Source organism: Filicampus tigris, chromosome 3 (assembly GCF_054856515.1).
Source record: "Filicampus tigris isolate MCC_2025a chromosome 3, RoL_Ftig_1.0, whole genome shotgun sequence".
Taxonomy (NCBI): domain Eukaryota; kingdom Metazoa; phylum Chordata; class Actinopteri; order Syngnathiformes; family Syngnathidae; genus Filicampus; species Filicampus tigris.
Window position 1 is genome coordinate 31,473,195 of NC_141219.1, and position 18,605 is coordinate 31,491,799.

At 42.1% G+C, this 18,605-nt stretch overlaps 1 protein-coding gene across 5 annotated transcripts in view; it reads right to left on the reverse strand.

Annotated features, from left to right (window-relative positions):
• The window catches only part of arnt2 (aryl-hydrocarbon receptor nuclear translocator 2), a 192,324-nt gene that overhangs the window by 65,225 nt on the left and 108,494 nt on the right, over positions 1-18,605 (reverse strand). For all 5 annotated transcript variants that reach the window (XM_086024748.1, XM_086024747.1, XM_086024751.1 and 2 more), the window contains one exon: positions 10,811-10,887. In XM_086024748.1, the coding sequence (XP_085880874.1) occupies positions 10,811-10,887 (77 nt within the window). The remainder of the gene's footprint in view (positions 1-10,810; positions 10,888-18,605) is intronic.

Below are 18,605 nucleotides of genomic sequence, written 5' to 3' on the forward strand. Positions count from 1 at the left end.
TCACAAACATGTTGACTGTTATTCAATTTCGAGCACCTGTTTTGTCACAAATATGTTGACTGTTATTCACTTGGGAAATTATGTATTTGTTATTCACCTAGATGAGATGTTTTACTAAAATTATAGTCTATAATTAAGTGAGCCAAAAAGAGACCTTTTTTACAAAGAATGATCAAACCAACACAGGCCTTTGGGAAGATGATGGAAAAACACTGGCCGATTACCTCATCGACCCCACTGAGAAAAACAACTTTGACGCATGCGTAGTTAGCTGAACAGACAACGCCTAAACTATGTTTTTTCAGTAAAAAAGCTTTAGCACATGCGCAGTTAATTAATGTAAATGCCTCCAAAAAAAAACAGAGGCTATAAAAGAGGGAGCCATAAAGGCTCCACGCCTTTTTCTTTCCTCCTGCCGCGGTTACAAGGATATGCTTCGACGAGGAGAAAATTTTGCATTTTTCTTGGGATGTTTTTCAATCCCCAAACAAGAAGGATTTTTTCCTCCTCCTTTTTGGACATGACCAAATTATTGCTTCAATAAGGTAACTAAAAAGAATTCACTTCTTATTGCGCGGTTAGAAAATTGGCCAGTCGAGCATCTGAATTTTTTACTTCCCAATAATTCCTTATTTTAATCAGGTTTGGGGAAATTAAGAACTGATTAATCTTGAGAGCTCACTTAAATTAAGACTACTATTTAATCACTTTTATCCTCTTCTTATTATCTCTGTTATTTATTATTTTACAATTTTAAAGATGTTTACATGGTTTTAACATCAATCTTTTATTTCACTTATCATCTTACATTATTAACAGAATTGGTATTATTACAATTATGATGTAATTTAATTCATAACATGTAATAAAATTGCTCCGGTAGGTTAGCTGCTTCTTGTTTAAATGCTTCTTTTTCATTGGTTCAGCGGCTTCTTCCTTGTTGGTTTAACTTCTTCTTTGTGTTTGGAGGCGGATGCACGCTGCCCACATCAAGCACCATGCCGCGATCGGGTTTGTTTTCTATTTTTTTTTTCTAGCAAACGTTTTATCTAAGGCATTTTCTATTGATATCATCACGTGTCAATACATATTGATATTGATTTATCGGTCCGGCCCTAGTTCCCTTTATCTTTTGAGCAGTGTATATGATAATGTGGAGAAGTGTCACTTTTCATCACCAAAAGCGGTTGAAATGGAAAATTAAAATGCTGATTAATGCTCCTATTAATTAGAGGAAAAGTGTTGAGATGATTCACTTGTTTGATAATATTCCCCTGGGAAGGATTTTAAGGACTTTAGCTGGCTCAGGAAATCAAATAATTTTCTCAAATTCTTTTTAGTTGATGATAAACACAGAGGTGGGCATTCCGGCAGTACTGACGGAATGGCCGTCCCTCATTGACAGATGCCTGTTTTGCTGACAAATGACGAATGGCGGGAAACTCGAAATTAAATGACAGATTGAACATTGACGGACATGGACCCATACTGTAATTGTCACTAACTGGGACTAGCACGGATAGACCACTCAGTCCGTCATTGACGAATGCCTGTTTTGGGGATGACTGACAGAATCACGCCACGCCTGTCTCATGTGTTTGTTCATGGGGCTGAATAGAGCAGGATTGCTTCCACTCACTATATGTGGAAATGCTTTGCGCTTCCTGTACAGTAGGTGGCGGTATGCACCAAAGGGCTGTAATGTGAACTAAGAAGAAGAAGAAGTAGACTCCTCATATTTAAAGAGGAGTCAACGCAAACATATTTTTTTCAAGAATATGTTCTATGCAGGGCGGCACGGTGGTCGACTGGTTAGCACGTCCGCCTCACAGTTCAGAGGTTGTGGGTTCGATCCCGGCTCCGGCCTCCCTGTGTGGAGTTTGCATGTTCTCCCCGTGCCTGCGTGGGTTTTCTCCGGGTACTCCAGTTTCCTCCCACATTCCAAAAACATGCATGGTAAATTGATTGGACACTCTAAATTGCCCCTAGGTGTGATTGTGAGTGCGGATGTTTGTCTCTGTGTGCCCTGCGATTGGCTGGCAACCAATTCAGGGTGTCCCCCGCCTACTGCCCATAGACAGATGGGATAGGCTCCAGCACGCCCCGCGACCCTTGTGAGGATAAGCGGTACAGATAATGGATGGATGGATGTTCTATGCAAGCCCACTAGTTGAAACAGGGCATTCTGATAAATATTGCGTTTGTGGAATAAGTGTTAATGCACAAATTTTTGGCCATCTCCGGGGGTGGCCATTTTGTCTTCTGTCGACTGAAAATGACATCACAACTGCTCACAACGACCAATCACGGCTGACCTGTTTTCTGAATCTGAGCCGTGATTGGTCGTTGTGAGCAGTTGTGATGTCATTTTCAGTCGACAGAAGACAAAATGGCCGCCCCCGGAGATTACTAAAAACGAGTGCATTTTGCTTTATATTATATTATATTTAATTTATATTCCACAAACGCAAAATTAATCAGAATGCCGTGTTTCAACTAGTGGGCCTGCTGGGAACATATTCTTGAAAAAAAATTGTTTGGGTTGACTTCCGCTTTAAAGACAGGAGTAGGAGTTCGAACGGCTTGAATTGGATTCTACCTTCAGCCACAGTGAGGAGCGTGAGTTTGGTTAAGGTAAGCCATTTTAAACTTTAAATCAAAACTTTGTGGCGTTTTAGGAGTTAAAACATCAGCAGGCAGCCACAATCGTGCTCCATGAAACTTAACAGTTCAACAGATTGACAGATAAGTTTATGTGTGTTATGACTGGTTGTTTACGTGATGTATCAGTTGCTCTGCAGTTGCAATGGTCCTTTTATGCTTTGTCCTTTATGATGTCATATATCTTAAATCTTACAGTTTAAAACTTTGAGTTAGACAGTGACACGTGGTCAGTACGTCAAACCTTCTTGGAGTGAGGATGCAAACTCTCTTCCAGTCCTGATCTCTGTTGTTACTTTGTATATTTGTTGATAGACTTTTTATTCTTCAATTTCGTGTCATATCTGCGTATGGGTCCAAATCCCGATCCTCACATGACAGAACGTACTGACCCGTCATGGACCCAGCAGACTCAGACACTTCCCTCAAGTTGAAGACGTCACCACCTGCTCCATCCCTCCACCTCCAATCAGGGAGTGATTGTCTCACCGGCTGCTGCTTTTCTTTTTCACTGGGATCCTCTCGTGTCACTCCTCCACGATGGGTCGCTCAAGCCGTCGCAAGTCCCAGTGTGCCTCCCACCGCCCTCAGCATGCCGACCACCCCGACACCCTTCGTGTAAGCTCTGTCTTCCTCTTCTTCCACGTCACTCTCATCTTTGCCATCTACTTGTCCTAGTTTTGCACATTCCCCTTCTAGTTTGACACCCAATGTTTTGTTCTTAGACTCCGATTTTTCTGACTGTGAAGATGGCCATGATTTGGTTAATCTCCTTTCTGATTCTGATTCTGACATTGATTTTGGGCTTCCTGGTTTTTCAAGCCCTCCTCAGTTTTTGTACGATGATGACCTCTTAGTTTCCGATTCAGATTTTGACACTGATTTTGGTTTTCTCGGTACCTTCCACAGTCATTATTCAAGCCCTTGTCAGTTTTTGTCACGTTTTTCTGATGATGATCCCTTAGTGTCCACTCCATAACCCTTCCCGTCAGACTCTGGCTTGGGCGCTAGGTTGGCCATTTACACAGGACGCCCGCAGGGTGGCCAATGTACGCACCCGAGTAGATGTTCTGGTTCCTCTCGTAAGTCCGCTTTTTCTAAGTCGTGTTACTCTGAACCTGTACCCTTAGTGTCCACCACTGAACCCTTCCCTTCACACCCTTATTTGGGGGCCCGGTTGGCCATTTACACGGGACCCCCACGGGGTGGCCAAGGTAGGTGTCCAAGTAGAGATTCTTGTTCCTCCTCAGCTTTTTCCAAGACACATCTTTACAAACCTATACCTAAGCCACTACACTCGGCACCTCGTACACTGCGTACTTCTTCACCTAGTCCCGTTCATCGCGTTTCATCTAGTTTACCTTCCTCATCTGTACTCCCAGCCCCTTGTGTCTCATATGTGTCCCAACCTCTATGGTGGCAGGCTCCCATGCCAGCTCCTCGGCAGTTCCAGGCCCCGTTCCCGTTGCCTTAGCAAATGCAGGCCCCCTTGCCGGCACCTTGGCATCTACAGGCTCCCATGCCAGCTCCTCGGCAGTTCCAGGCCCCGTTTCCGGTGCCTCAGCAAATGCCAACCCCCGTCCCAGTGCCTCAGCAGTGCTAGGCCCCCTTTCTGGCACCTCGGCAACTACAGGCTTCCATGCAGTGCCAGGCCCCCTTCCCGGCACCTCAGCAAATGCCGTTCCCCGTCCCAGTGCCTCTGCAATGCCAGGCTCATCTTCCCGGTGCTTCAGAAAATGCAGGCCCCCATCCTGGCTCCTTAGCACCACCAAGCTCTGACTCTCACCCAGCGGCGCAAGCTTTGCAGCCTCCTTCCGATTCTGCTACGACAGTGCAAGGCCTTCGGCTGCTCTCTGATTCTGCTCTAGTGGCAAAAGGCCTTCGGCTACCCTTCAATTCTGTTCTGCCCTGGGATTCTGCTACGACGGCTTCGGCAGCGCAACCTCTGCGGCTGCCCTGGGATTCTGCTATGACGGCTCCGGCAGCGCTACCTCTGCGGCTGCCCTTGGATTCTGCCACGACGGCACAAGACCTTCAGCTGCCCTCTGACTGTGCTCTGGTGGCGCAACCTCTGCGGCTGCTCTTGGATTCTGCTACAGTGGTGCAAGGCCTGAGGCTGCCTTCATCCCCTGTGTGGCCCCGTGGACGCCCAAAGGACTGGCCCCGCCAAGACCCTCTCATCTGGCCTCCGGGACGCCCACCAGACTTGTCCAGCCAAGACCTTCTCGTCTGGCCTCCTGGACGCCCACCGGACTGGCCCCACCAAAAACCACATGTCTGGCCTTCAGGAGGGCCACTAGATTGTCCCTGCCATGACCCTCTCGTCTGGCCTCCGGGTCGCCCACCAGATTGTTCCTGCCAAGACCTTCTCGTCTGGCCTCCTGGACGCCCACCGGACTGGTTCTGCCAGGAACCTCTTGTCACCCTCTCTTCCAGTCATGATCTCTGTTGTTCCTTTTTTTTTTTTGTATTTTTCTTGATAAAGACTTTTTACTCTTCATAGTGCATTCCATTTACCGTTTTAATCAAATTGGGTTTTTCATCGGTTGGAATAATACAACATGACTGACTGACCAATTGACGATTACTGTTTGGTAATCGACTTGAAATAATGAACGACTGATGATGTGCCCAGGCTGCTGACAATTTTGACGAAATTGCCCACCATTGGATAAACATTAATATCCAAATCTTTGGTGGTAAATATTAGTAATCTAACTTATACAGCAGGCAATGTTCCCTCTAATTTTCCATGTGTCTGAGCATTCACACAAATTCCCTGAGCATTCCTTGCACCACGGTGACCAACACCAGCAACCAGTATCACAACCAGTATCACACCTGTCCAAAACCTGCGATCATAAAGTTATGTACATGATGTAGGTAGTAGGTACGTTACAAAAAAATCAAACTACCTATGTATCAAAATAGAACATATGATTAAATACACCTTCATATCAAAATAGAATTACATTGAAAAGATATTTCTGACACAAAAAAAAAAATCAGCCTAATTAGTTACTTTTATTTTAGCACACAGGTCATTTTAAGCTTAAGCAGTATGGTCCCACAATGTCCCCTCATAAAGAATGTAAAACATGCCATTTTATAAACACTAAAATTTCTAGTCACCTGACCTCTGAAATATGAGAGAGAGCCTCATTTGTGGCTCGTTAACCACACCCATTTTTGGACTTCCTGAATGGAGCGTCGGTGTGTCGCCTGCAGCGTCTCGTCGGTTGTAAGCTTGTGTGTGTGTAACTGTACACTTCAAACTATAGTAGAACAGCTGAGTGTGCACCCTCGGTCGCGCTACTGAAACTTCAAGGGAAGTGGGAACAGTGTGATGTCCTGTTTGTAGATTAAACTGGGGTGGAATTGAAGGAATTATTGTAGAAATGTAAGGTGTGTGTGCACCTTCTGCACTGAGAGAGTGAGAGCAGTGTGCACATGCGAGCAGCTTAAGGGAACATTGACAGCAGGGCGAGGCTAACTATGTTTTGCCTTGGGACCCAAGCCAGCCGAAGTATGATTAGCGGCTAATGCAATAATAACTGTGAAAACTAATGTGAATTGCACGACAGATTGACCATCAACACTTCATACGCGTGTCTCCGTGATATGGTTCAATTCTGTGAAATTTTAGCAATTTGAATCATGTTTTTTTTTAAATATCTGGAACAATCAGTTTTACATGTATAATGAGTTAGCCTTTCTTAGTAGCTGTTAGCTTTCTCTAACAAAATACGGCCGACCCGTAACAGATGAGAGCTCTACTATAGTCAGTGCTTGTTTCTGTCACTACAGTGTTTCTACATTCAGTAAAGCCTGTATCTCACTGAATGACGATGGCTTGTGATTGCAATTAACCAACATTCGTTACGTGCGCAGACACTTGCAAGCATTCACCGTTCAGTGACTCTATTTACATACAGTCAATACTCGGCTTAAAGTCAAAATTCTGATTTCTGAAACATTCAGAATAACCTGTTTTCATGAATGAGCAGAATGAGTTTCCTACTCACTCAAAAAAAGTGTTTTTCAGCAGCGTCTCCGAGCTTTGCCATGATTGCTTACCTCTGCTTGTGTACTTCCAGCGAGACGTACGGACTTGGACGGACACGTATACACGTGTCACACGGAGTCATTTTTGCCATACGGACATAAAATAACATGAAAACACTGCAGAGGTATCAATGCATTCAAGTTAGGCTCGCTATGCCCAGGCTGACACGCTTCCAAGTGCTTCCTAGAGCATGTGCAGAATACAAACCTCATGTCAATGTCTCGTTGGAAGGTGATAACCCGATAAGAGCATATTGGTGTTTTTGCGAGCATTTACATGACCTTTACCAACCTGAATTCTATCAATATTTTGGTTTTAAAAAGCTTATTGTATATTATAGTTATATACATATTATAGTTAGTTAGCAGTACTTTATCAATAAATACTTCCTTGGATGATGGATGAGCAGAAACTTCGGAGCCAATTTTCTAGGGCGTTTTTTAATGACTATGACTGACTTTTTAATTAAAACAGCTTGTTGGGACAAAAAGAAAACAACATTTGATGGAAAAGCATCTCTAAATAAAGCTCAGCTCACACATAAATTTAAAATTAGGACCAAATTAGGACAATATTCCCCACTACTGTAATACCGTGCAATACTCAACATTCCCCACTACTGTTAGTCTAGTTTTATTTGTATCCAATGCTGTTCCTTACATTTCACTACAGCACTGCAGCACTGTCACTTAGAGTATTTTTTTTCCCTCTGTACTATGTACAGGCCGAAATGAGTGTTCCTCATATTTTTTATGTAGATGTAGGTTGGTGTGTATACACATGTGTATATACACATGTTACTGCGTATATCTACATAGGTTTGATTATAAATGTTTGCCGTCAATGTTATACATTAATGGCCACATTATGCCGCCGCCCCTGTGTGACCTATATCTTTGCTACTGTAACAATGAAAATTTCCCCACTGTGGGATCAATAAAGGCATTCTTATCTTCTTATCTTCTTATACCGAGCTAGAAGGGGGCAAGTCAAGTAAAGCAAGTAATTTGTATGGGAGTTTCAGTTGCATTTTACCCCCAATTCTTCTTAGATTTGAATCTTCTTTTGAAGTGTGAACAACATAACATAATACTAAATATATCTAAAGGCTGAGCAAAACACAAAGAGACTTTTCATGGCTACATTCCAATATAAAGCAGATTTGCATATGTTTGAAACGTGGTTATGATCAATTTGTTTACGTATGATAAAAGGAAGACCATATAGTATAATCGAACCATTATTGTCATCTAAAAGTAGCAAAGTATGTATTTTAAAAGCAGTCAAGTTTGGCACATCCAGAGCTCACGTCAACAGAAATATAATTCCAGCAGCTAAACCCATATCCAGACGCGGTGCACATCATTGCTGGGGATTTTAATCAAGTGGAGTTAAAATCAGCGCTTCCTAAACTCCACCAGCATGTAAAGTGTGCGACTAGGGGCGTCAACACACTGGACAAGGTTTATAGTAAACATCAAGCTGGGCTACAGGGCCAGACCCGCACCCCACTTAGATACTTCGGATCATATCTCGTTGCAATTAATTCCTGCGTACACACCCCTCGGAAAATCCACCCCCACCACCACTAAGATCATCAGGACATGGCCAGATGGTGCTTCCCAGCAGCTGCAGGACTGTTTTAACAGCACTGACTGGAACATCTTTGTGGAAGAGGACCTGGATGTATTCACAGACACTGTACTGTGCTACATCAAGAATTGTATGGACATGGTCACAGTGGAAAAATGCATCCGGGTCTACCCCAATCAAAAACCCTGGATGACCAGAGAGGTGAAGCAGCTGCTGAAGGTCAGAAACAACGCCTTCAGAACTGGCGGCAAGCTTGGCTATAGCATAGCCCGCGCCAACCTGAAGAAAGGCATCAGGAAAGCCAAGGCAGATTTTAAGAGGAGGATTAACGACCACTTGGACAGCAACAATAGCAGGCAAGCATGGATGGCGGTCCAACACCTCACCAACTACAAACCAGGCACCACAGCTGTTGAAGGCGATGCTGAGCTGGCAGGGAAACTAAACCACTTCTTTGCTCGTTTCGAGATGAAACCACAGACAGCAGCTATACTGCTGCCAGCAACCGCAAGGAGTCCCACCCTCACAGTGGAGGTACATGAGGTGAGACGCGTACTGAGGGGGTCAATCCACGGAAAGCAATGGGCCCCAACGGTATCCCAGGGCGAGTATTGAAAGACTGTGCAGACCAGCTTGCTGGAATCTTTACCAAGGTTTTCAACCTGTCTCTGACACAGTCTGTGGTCCCATCATGCCTGAAGAACTCTACCGTCATCCCCTTACCCAAGAAACCAACTGCAACCAGCCTCAATTACTATCGGTCGGTTGCACTCACGCCTGTGGTGATGAAGTGTTTTGAAAAACTGGTGAGGAAGCACATCATGACCTTCATAACCCCCACTTCTGATCCATACCAGTTTGCATATAAGGCAAACAGATCAACAGAGGATGCAGTGAACACAGCACTGCACACGGCACTGTCCCACCTGGAAAAACAGGGCAACTACGCCCGCATTCTCTTTGTGGATTTTAGTTCAGCTTTTAACACGATCCTACCACACGGCCTCGTAAGGAAACTGGTGAACCTTGGTCTACCTCACTCTACATGCCTCTGGATTAATGACTTTTTAACAGAACGCACCCAAAGCGTCAGGATTGGTCCCTATACCTTCGCACCCCTCATACTTAGCACCGACTCCCCTCAAGGCTGCGTGCTGAGTCCTCTGCTGTTCACCCTCTACACTTCAGACTGCTCCCCAATCCACACCAGCAACACCTTTATTAGGTATGCAGACGACACCACAGTGGTAGGCTACATCACAGGGGGTGATGAGTCCACCTTACTGAGATGAGGTGCAGCAGCTGACCATGTGGTGTAGAGAAAATAACCTGCTCCTGAACACATCCAAAACAAAGGAGCTCATCATTGACTTCAGGAAAAACAAATCGGATGTTCAGCCCATTCTCTTTGGGGGAACTGTGTGGAAAGAGTCAGTGACTTCTGCTTCCTGTCCACATTGAGGAGAAGCTGACCTGGAATAAGAACACTGCACAGGTGGCTAAGAAGGCACAAAAAGACTACACTTCCTGAGAATACTGAGGAAGAACAACATCAGCCAGAGACTGCTGCTTGTGTCTTTTTACCGCTCCACCATGGAGAGCATCCTCACCTACTGTCTGTGCACATGGTTTTCCAGCTGCACAGCGGCAAACAGGAAGTAACTCCAGAGGGTCACCAAAACGGCTGACCCGGCATTGGGTGCCCGCTGCCGACATTAGAAGACCTTCACAGGTCTTACTGTCTCAGGAGAGCCAGGGCCATCTTGAATGACTCCTACCACCCGGGCCATTCCCTGTTTGTGTTACTTCCGTCGGGCAGACGGTACAGATCCACAAAAACGAGGACAAATAGACTGAAAAACAGCTTTTTTCCAACTGCGTTAAGAGCCCTAAACAATCACTCTGTGTAACACGTGAAATATGCTAATGCAACAAGCTCCAGTTTTCAATATGCATATATCTCGCAGTAACCTCACAACATGCAATATTCAACTCAGTTGAACTTAATATCTGCTCAATCTGTGTTCTGTAATGTGCCTTTTTTATTTTTAACAGTTAAAACTTGATTATTTATTCATTTGTGTGGGTGTGGATATATACATGGTACATGTATGTATGTGTATATGTACATGCATATGTGTGTGTATATGTATGTGCATGTATGCAGATGTGTATATGTTTTTAATCTTTGCACTGAAAGGGCCTGCACTTTACTTTTCGTTGCACTGTAATGACAATAAATTTAAATCTGAATCTGAATTAGCAAAATGATGCAAATTCTCTTGAAGGGTATGATAGCAAATATACTCACTATATTTGCTTGTCAAGTCAAATGTTCCTAAATATTATTTTCAAGTCAGAAACATGATCACTTCAAAATTAAGATACAGTGGGAAATAATGTGTCCAAAACGACAAGTCACTTTTTTCACGTATAGAATGTGTATCTTCTGAGAAATTTAAAATAACACAAAGGCTGGACAGTACACACCTGCAGTCTTCCAATGGCCACGAGGCAATATTTCCCTGCCTGCCCTGCCTCTGTGTCCTCATCTGGTACGGTCATACCTGAGGGGAGAGACAGTCCAATTTAATCCATCTATCTTTGTAAAAATGTAGCTTTCATTTTGCTTTTTCAAATTTAGTAACAGCAAGCTAGGGTGAGTCCACCAATGGCCCTAACCCAGTAAGTCCAGTATTAAAACACACACCCGCGTACCCACGCGCACACACACAAGCACAGATACATAAATCATATCTATTTTTAATCTTGACATTTTCACCCCCCAAGATATGGCGATTGCCCTCTAGGCAACCCCATGCTATCCCGCTGACAATACAAATATTCAAAAATATTAACTGATAATAAATTACATATCATATTAAGTTACTGTTGTTGTGGTTGTGGCGTGTTTGTTGTGTGGCTCTTTGTAATGTGGTGGGTGTTTCCTTGCTCTTTTTGCTCATCGGGTTTGCCACTCTGAAATCCATTCTCAATAGTTTCAGGCTTAAGAAAATGTTCCATGTAATCCAATGGCCAACAGCCTAATGTAAAACGCCAATTTATTTAAATCTATGTACGTATGGTGTTTGTAAAAGCAAAGGGTTTAATGTTCAATGCACTATTTACACTTACCATAAGTAGCCAAGAAAATGACAGAGAATCATATGTAGTAGATTCCAACCCTTAACATCACCTCTCAGCAACATTTTTGATTTTGTCAATTGCGTCTCAGCCAAAAGTACAAACACGCACCACCGGAATGACTTCCAAAAACATCAACATTTTCAGTATAGTCTCATTACATTTTCATTTTTTGAATAGATTTGAGTGACAAAATATCGACAGTTTATTTGTTTTTATTTCAATTTTGATCTATTCAATAAAACAATGTCACTGCAGTGGCATAATAATGTAGTCAGTTTTATTTACAGAATGACCCATTACAACAAATATCAGTGTGTATCGTCGTTTACCAAAGCTGAATTCATGAAAAAAAAGTACAAGATATGATGTCATTTTGAGAACATTTATTGTGCAAATATCAAAAGTCAAAATCAAAGTGCAGCACTCTATCGTGCAAATAAACGAATAACATTGCTGATACTATTTCAATCAATCAAATTGTATTTATATAGCACTTTTCATACATAAAAATACAACTCAAAGTGCTGTGCAATAAAAACATCGAAAATACAATATTAAAAGAAGACTCACCCCCTCCCTTAACATACACAGACATATATCCACAAGCACGACTGCGCTCACACACATAACCTGATAAATTATGTTCAAAAAGACATGGCAAGGCACAGAGAAACCCTATCCATGCTGAGACAAATGACAGCCCATGACCACAGGGAGTGCCACCATCATAGAGACCCTCGGCCCCGATTGACCGGTGTAGACCCCACACATGGTGCAGAGGCCCCCGGCACCCTGGGCCTAAGGAGCCTCCAGGAGGATGCCCTTGAGAGAAGGCCAGCTACACCTCCCAGCGCGGAGGCCCCCCCATGAGGAAACACTGGAGCTAAAACCTAAAAAAACAACCAAGCTAAAAGACAAAAGTTCAAATTTAATATACATTGTATTAATGAAATGTTCATCTTCGCATCATGATCTGTATTTTTATCTTGAGAAGTCAACCGAAAAATGTTCTTCACAATAATGTTGTATGCGCCCCGACTAGTCTAATCACGGCATTCTGATTAGTATTTTGTTTGTTGAATGAGTTAAAATCTGCTTTTAGGGATTACAAGTGTTAATCAGCAAAGGTAACAGGTAACGACCAATCACAGCTCATCCAAATGTCACATGACCAAACTCAGAAATAGATGAGCCATGATTGCTTGTGGACAAAAATGGATGAATTTTGCTGTTTAACTCATATTCCACAAACACCATATTAATCTGAAGGCCGTGTTGAGATTAGTTGTGGCGCATACAACGTAAATTGTATGCTGTATTATTGTAAAGACAATTGGGGGATTTAAATGGGAAGTCAACCCCAAAATTGTCTTTACAATAATGTGTTGTATGCAGCCCCACTAGTCTGATTGATATTGTGTTGTGATTGTGTTGTGAATATGAGTTACAGTGGGTATGGAAAGTATTCAGACCCCTTGAAATTTTTCACTTTTTATCATTGCAGCCATTTGACAAAATCAAATAAATTCATTTGAATTCGCATTAATGTACACTCAGCACCCCATCAAAACAGAAATGTAGAATTTTTTGTAAATTTATGAAAAAAGTCAAACTGAAATATCATATGGTCCATACAGTAAGTATTCAGACCCTTTGCAAAAAACATTCATATTTAACTCCCATGCTGTCCATTTCTTCTGGTCTTCCTTGAGATGGTTCTGCTTCTTTATTAGAGTCCAGCTGTGTTAATTAAGCTGATTGAACTTGATTAGGAAAGACACACACCTGTCTATATAAGACCTTACAGCTCACACAGTGGATGTCAGAGCAAATGAGAATCATGAGGTCGAAGGAACTGCCCAAGGAGATCAGAGACAAATATTGTGGCAAAGCACAGATCTGGCCAAGGTTACAGAATTATTTCCGCAGCACTTACGGTTCTTAAGAGCACAATGGCCTCCATAATCCTCAAATGGAAGAAGTTTGGGAAGACAACAACTCGACCTGGCCGTCCAGCAAAACTAAGCAATTGTCGGAGAAGAGCCTTGGTGAGAGAGGTAAAGAAGAACCCAAAGATCACTGTGGCTGAGCTCCAGAGATGCAGTAGGGAGATGGGAAAACTGCTCATCACTGCAGCCCTCCACCGGTCAAGGCTTTATGGCAGAGTGGGCCGAGGGAAGCCTCGCCCGCATTGAGTTTGCCAAAAAAACACATGAAGGACTCCCAGACTATGAGAAATAAGATTATGTGGTCTAATGCAGTGTTTTTCAAAAAATGTTTGAGTCAAGGCACATTTATTTCATTGAAAAAATTGTGAAATTGAAAATTGTGAAAAAAAAAAGGTTATTTTAACAATAGAAGTGTTATATTGTTCATATAAGCATTTTTTAACATTGAAGAATGTCAATATATTATAACGTCTTGAATAGGAATTAAATAAACACAAAGAAAAAAATATTTTATGTTTCATATTGGTGCTTAGTGTGAAACATGGGCCTGTTTGGATAAACATGCGTCACTAATTCGCTTGTCTCTAAACCAAGACAATTAGCTACCTGCTGCTGCTGCTACCTGTATGGAAGAGTACTACAATGTAGTAAAGACATGATTACGCTGCCAGGCGCTAGACCGCACAGGCACACAAATGAGATAATTTCCCGTGGCACACCTGACAATATCTCGGCACAGTTTGAAAAACACTGGTCTAATGAAACCAAGATTGAACTTTTTGGTGTTAATTCTAAGCGGTACAGTGTGTGTTAAGAAACTCATCACCTGCCCAATACAGTCCCTACAGTGAAATGTGGTGGTGGGAGCATCATGTTGTGGGGGGGGGGGGGGGGTCAGCTGCAGTGACAGGACGACTGGTTGCAATTGAAGGAAAGATGAATACGGACGGCCAAGTACAAAGATATCCTGGAGGAATACCTTTTTCAGATTGCTCAGGCCCTCAGAATGGGCTGAAGGTTCACCTTTCAACAGGGCAATGACGTGAAGCACACAGCTAAAATAACAAAGGAGTGGCTTCAGAACAACTCTGTGACTGTTCTTGCTGATGAACCCTGACCTAATACCGATTGAGCATCTCTGGAGAGACCTAAAAATGGCTCTCTACTAATGTTCACCATCTAACCTGATAGAACTGGAGAGGATCTGTAATGGAAGAATGGCAAATCAAGGAGTAGAAAACTTGTTGCATCATTCCTAAGAAGACTCATGGCTGTATTATCTTAAAAGGGTGCTTGTACTCAATAAAATGTGTCAGGGTCTGAATATTAATGACTATATGATATTTCAGTTTTTCTTTTTTAATAAATTTGCAAAAATGTCTACATTTCACAGTAGCCCGCTTGTGGACTTTGAACCAGTGGAACCAGTCGAATATGATATATGGTTAAGATATATGTTTGTAGACAATGACAATATTGACGTCTTTGTAACAGAATAGAGGATGATAATTACCACTAGATTTTTTCATCCATCCAATATCCTAACCATTTATCCTCACTTCGGTCACGGGCCTGCTGGAGCCTATCCCAGCTGTCTTTGGGCAATAGGCGGGGTACACCCTGAACTGGTTGCCAGCCAATCGCAGGGCACACAGAGGCAAACAAACATTCACACTCGTCACACCTAGGGGCAATTTATAGTATCCAATTAACCTACCATGCATATTTTTGGAATGTGGGAAGAAACCGGAGTACCCGGAGAAAACCCACGCAGGCACGGGAGAACAAACTCCACACAGGAAGGCCGGGGCCGGATACGAACCCACGACATCTGCACTGTGAGGCGGACGTGCTAACCAGCCGCCCACTTGATTTTTAAAAATGAAAAATAATGCTTCACTTGCACTGACGCTTTACTTTTACATCTTCGATTGAAACAGTAAATGATAATAAACTCTAATAATAAACTCGGGCCTGTGTGAAAGCCACGTCTAAGATCTCAAATTCATTTGGAATAATGTTTCTCTCTGCTACAGAGGCTAAGATATCAATTATTTTGTAGGGTTTTAATTTCTGGGAGAACCTGAGGTTTAAGAGGGTGATTCTATAGTCGCCCATAGGTTTTTGGGAGATGTTGAGCCAGGCGCTTTAAGCCTTAATGGGTTAATAAAAGACTAATTCAGTGACCAACATAAAATATTGTTGTGTTTTCTATTGTGTTTATCTCTTAATCTAGGTCAAATAATACAGAACTTAAACATTAATTACCACAGCTATGTAGATGATACACAACTTTATGTGTCTGTGTCACCAGACGACTGTAGCCCAATGGATTTACTATGTCAGTGTCTGGTGCAAATAAACACCTGGATGAGAGAATTTTCTAAAATTAAATGAAGACATTACCGAAATTATTCTGTTTGGCAGTAAAGAGAGTCATAGTAAACATATTGAGACTCAGGCTAGGTTCACACCGCAGGTCATGTGTCATCTTCCAAACCGCTTATCCTATACAGGGTCGCGGGGAGGTGCTGGAGCCTATCCCAGCCGTCAACGGGCGAAGGCAGACTATACCCCGAACTGGTCGCCAGCCAGTCGCAGGGCACACACAGACACCACCACTGAGCGGGAATCGATCCCACGCTGCCCGCACACAACTCGAGCGTGTGTACCACTACACACACCCCAGGTCTTAATGCTCAATTCGTTTTTTTTTGTTTTTTTGAAATCTGATTTTTTTTTTTGTGTAAGCGTTCATATTACATTTTAAATGTCACTTCCGACGTGTTTGCGGAAGTAAATGTGACCCAGCGTGTCGGGACATTTATACAGTGAAGCAATTAGGTAGGAAGTAGAAATAAATACAGTATTTGTGGAAAATTACAAGGCGACGTTTTAATATCTCATTTCATGGAGACATTACTGACGATGACGTCACGTCATAACCGTGCATAAAAAATGAATCAATCTGAGCCGTGGCTGAATTACTGCGATCGCCATAAATGTCCACTTTATGCTTCATGTCTCAAGTGGGATTAAATTAAAGTAAAATAACAATAGTGTTACTCAAAACAACTTTGCAGATTCGATCCCCTGCTGCCAGCACTTTCCCTCTGCATGCGCAGAGCGGAGCGCATTTTGGGCTCCGGATGACGTCAATGTTGGATATTTGCAACCTGGCCGTGCAGACCGCGGTTGCATTGGAAACGATCGGGTACGTATCCGATCAAGCGACCCAGGTCGGATTTGAAAAAAATCGGAATGAGCAATTCAGACTGTTATAAACAAATCTGATACATGTCGCATATGGGCAAAAAAATCCCATCTGGGTTGAATTTGCCTGCGGTGTGAACCTAGCCATTGACTCAGATCTGACTTTCAACACATTAAAGCTGTCACCAAATCAACTTTTTACCATTTGAAAAACATCAACAGAATAAAATGTTTTCTCTCCCAGAAAGGCCAGGAGAAACTATTTCATGCGTTCATCTCTAGTAGACTGGATTACTGCAATGCCCTTTTAACAGAACTTTCCAAAAAGAGCATTAAACAGCAGCTCATCCAGAACACACCAGTTCTAAAGTCTCTTCACTGGCTGCCTGTCACTTACAGAATAGTTTTTAAAACTCTACTGATTGTTTAAAAATCCCAGAGCGGTTTAGGCCCAGAATACATCTATGATATGTTCAAAGAATATAAACCCTGCCTCATATCATATATACCATATAAATCTCATATCCAAGGACTCAGGTCAGCTAGTCCAGACCAGAGTCCAGACTAAACATGGGGAGGCAGCATTTAGCTGTATGCTGCAAAAAAAAATGGAATAAACTTCCAGTGGACATTTAACTTTCACCAAATGTAGACACTTAAGTCCATCTTAAAATCATTTCTTTTCTCATGCGCGTATGCATGAAATCTGCACGAATTTTTACATTTATTTTTTACTTATCTTTCTTTTAATCATTGACTCTAATTATTCTACGTTATTTTGATTTTTGTAATTCTTAATTTCTCTTTCTGTAATGCTTTTGATGTTTTATGTAAAGCACTTTGAATTGTCTTATGCATGAAATGAGCTATACAAATAAACTTGCCTTGCCTTAATCTAATTTTAAAATATACAGTCAATAAGCAATGTGTGAATGTCAATGTGGAAAGTGTGTTGTGATTGTGATGTCATTTAGGGTCAAGTACTTTTTAAGGCAATTTCTCCAGCTTTTGAGAACACACTGTCACAATGTGCTGATGAGGCTGGTGTGCTTAAAAAGTGTAGAGAGAACTGGAAAAGGTAGGGCGCAGGGGTCGAACTCAAGGACCGGGGGCCCGCGAAGGCAAATCATGTGCGTTAACTTCACATACGTTTCTTGCAAATTGTTTTCACTTTACACAACACTGAGATATGAGATACTGTCATGTGTTATTTGTAACCAATCCTCTGCCATAAAATAAATTGAAATATAATTGAACAAACAATTACTTACCGGCTTCTAATTTTAAAACTAGATAGCTTTGAATTTTTTATATAAGGCGATCACACATTTATATGGGTCCACAGTCGTACCGGCCGTCCAAGGGACACCATAAATACAATGTGGACCCTGACAAAAAATGAGTTTGCTTCTGATTTTCCCAACATTTTAAAGGATCCTGAGATCTTTGAAGATTCTTCTTTGCCGTGTATTTTTGGATTCAATTGATGAATTGGCTATGGTCTGCCTGCCAACTTCCTCATCCAACTGCTGCCAAAGGCCTTCGAAAAATAAAGAAAAGTAAAAGTACATTATTTATAAAATTAGGATGTGGAGTCGGATGATTAATCGAAATGTCATAGTGATTTCAATTTTGGCTTCACTCAATCTTTCAAATGGTGCAATTGAAAAGAAAAAAAAAACTTTTAATGTGCAGAACGGCGAGGTGGGTTTACAAGTTACATTGTGTACGTACCCTGAATGTAGCGTATGTGATTCTGCCGCCCCTGAGCATGCTTTAAGCTTTTTAATGACACCTAGTTGGAGTTTGATGTAAAACAAAAGTAAAATAATTAAACACATAGTGTATTTTAAATACAAAACATGCTTCGTTTTTAGAACATCGCTTTTAGCATCAACTAAGGGAGTGATATTGCTTCAAATAACAACTATTCACACACAATGTGCAAACCCATGCACACAAGTAACATATCACTA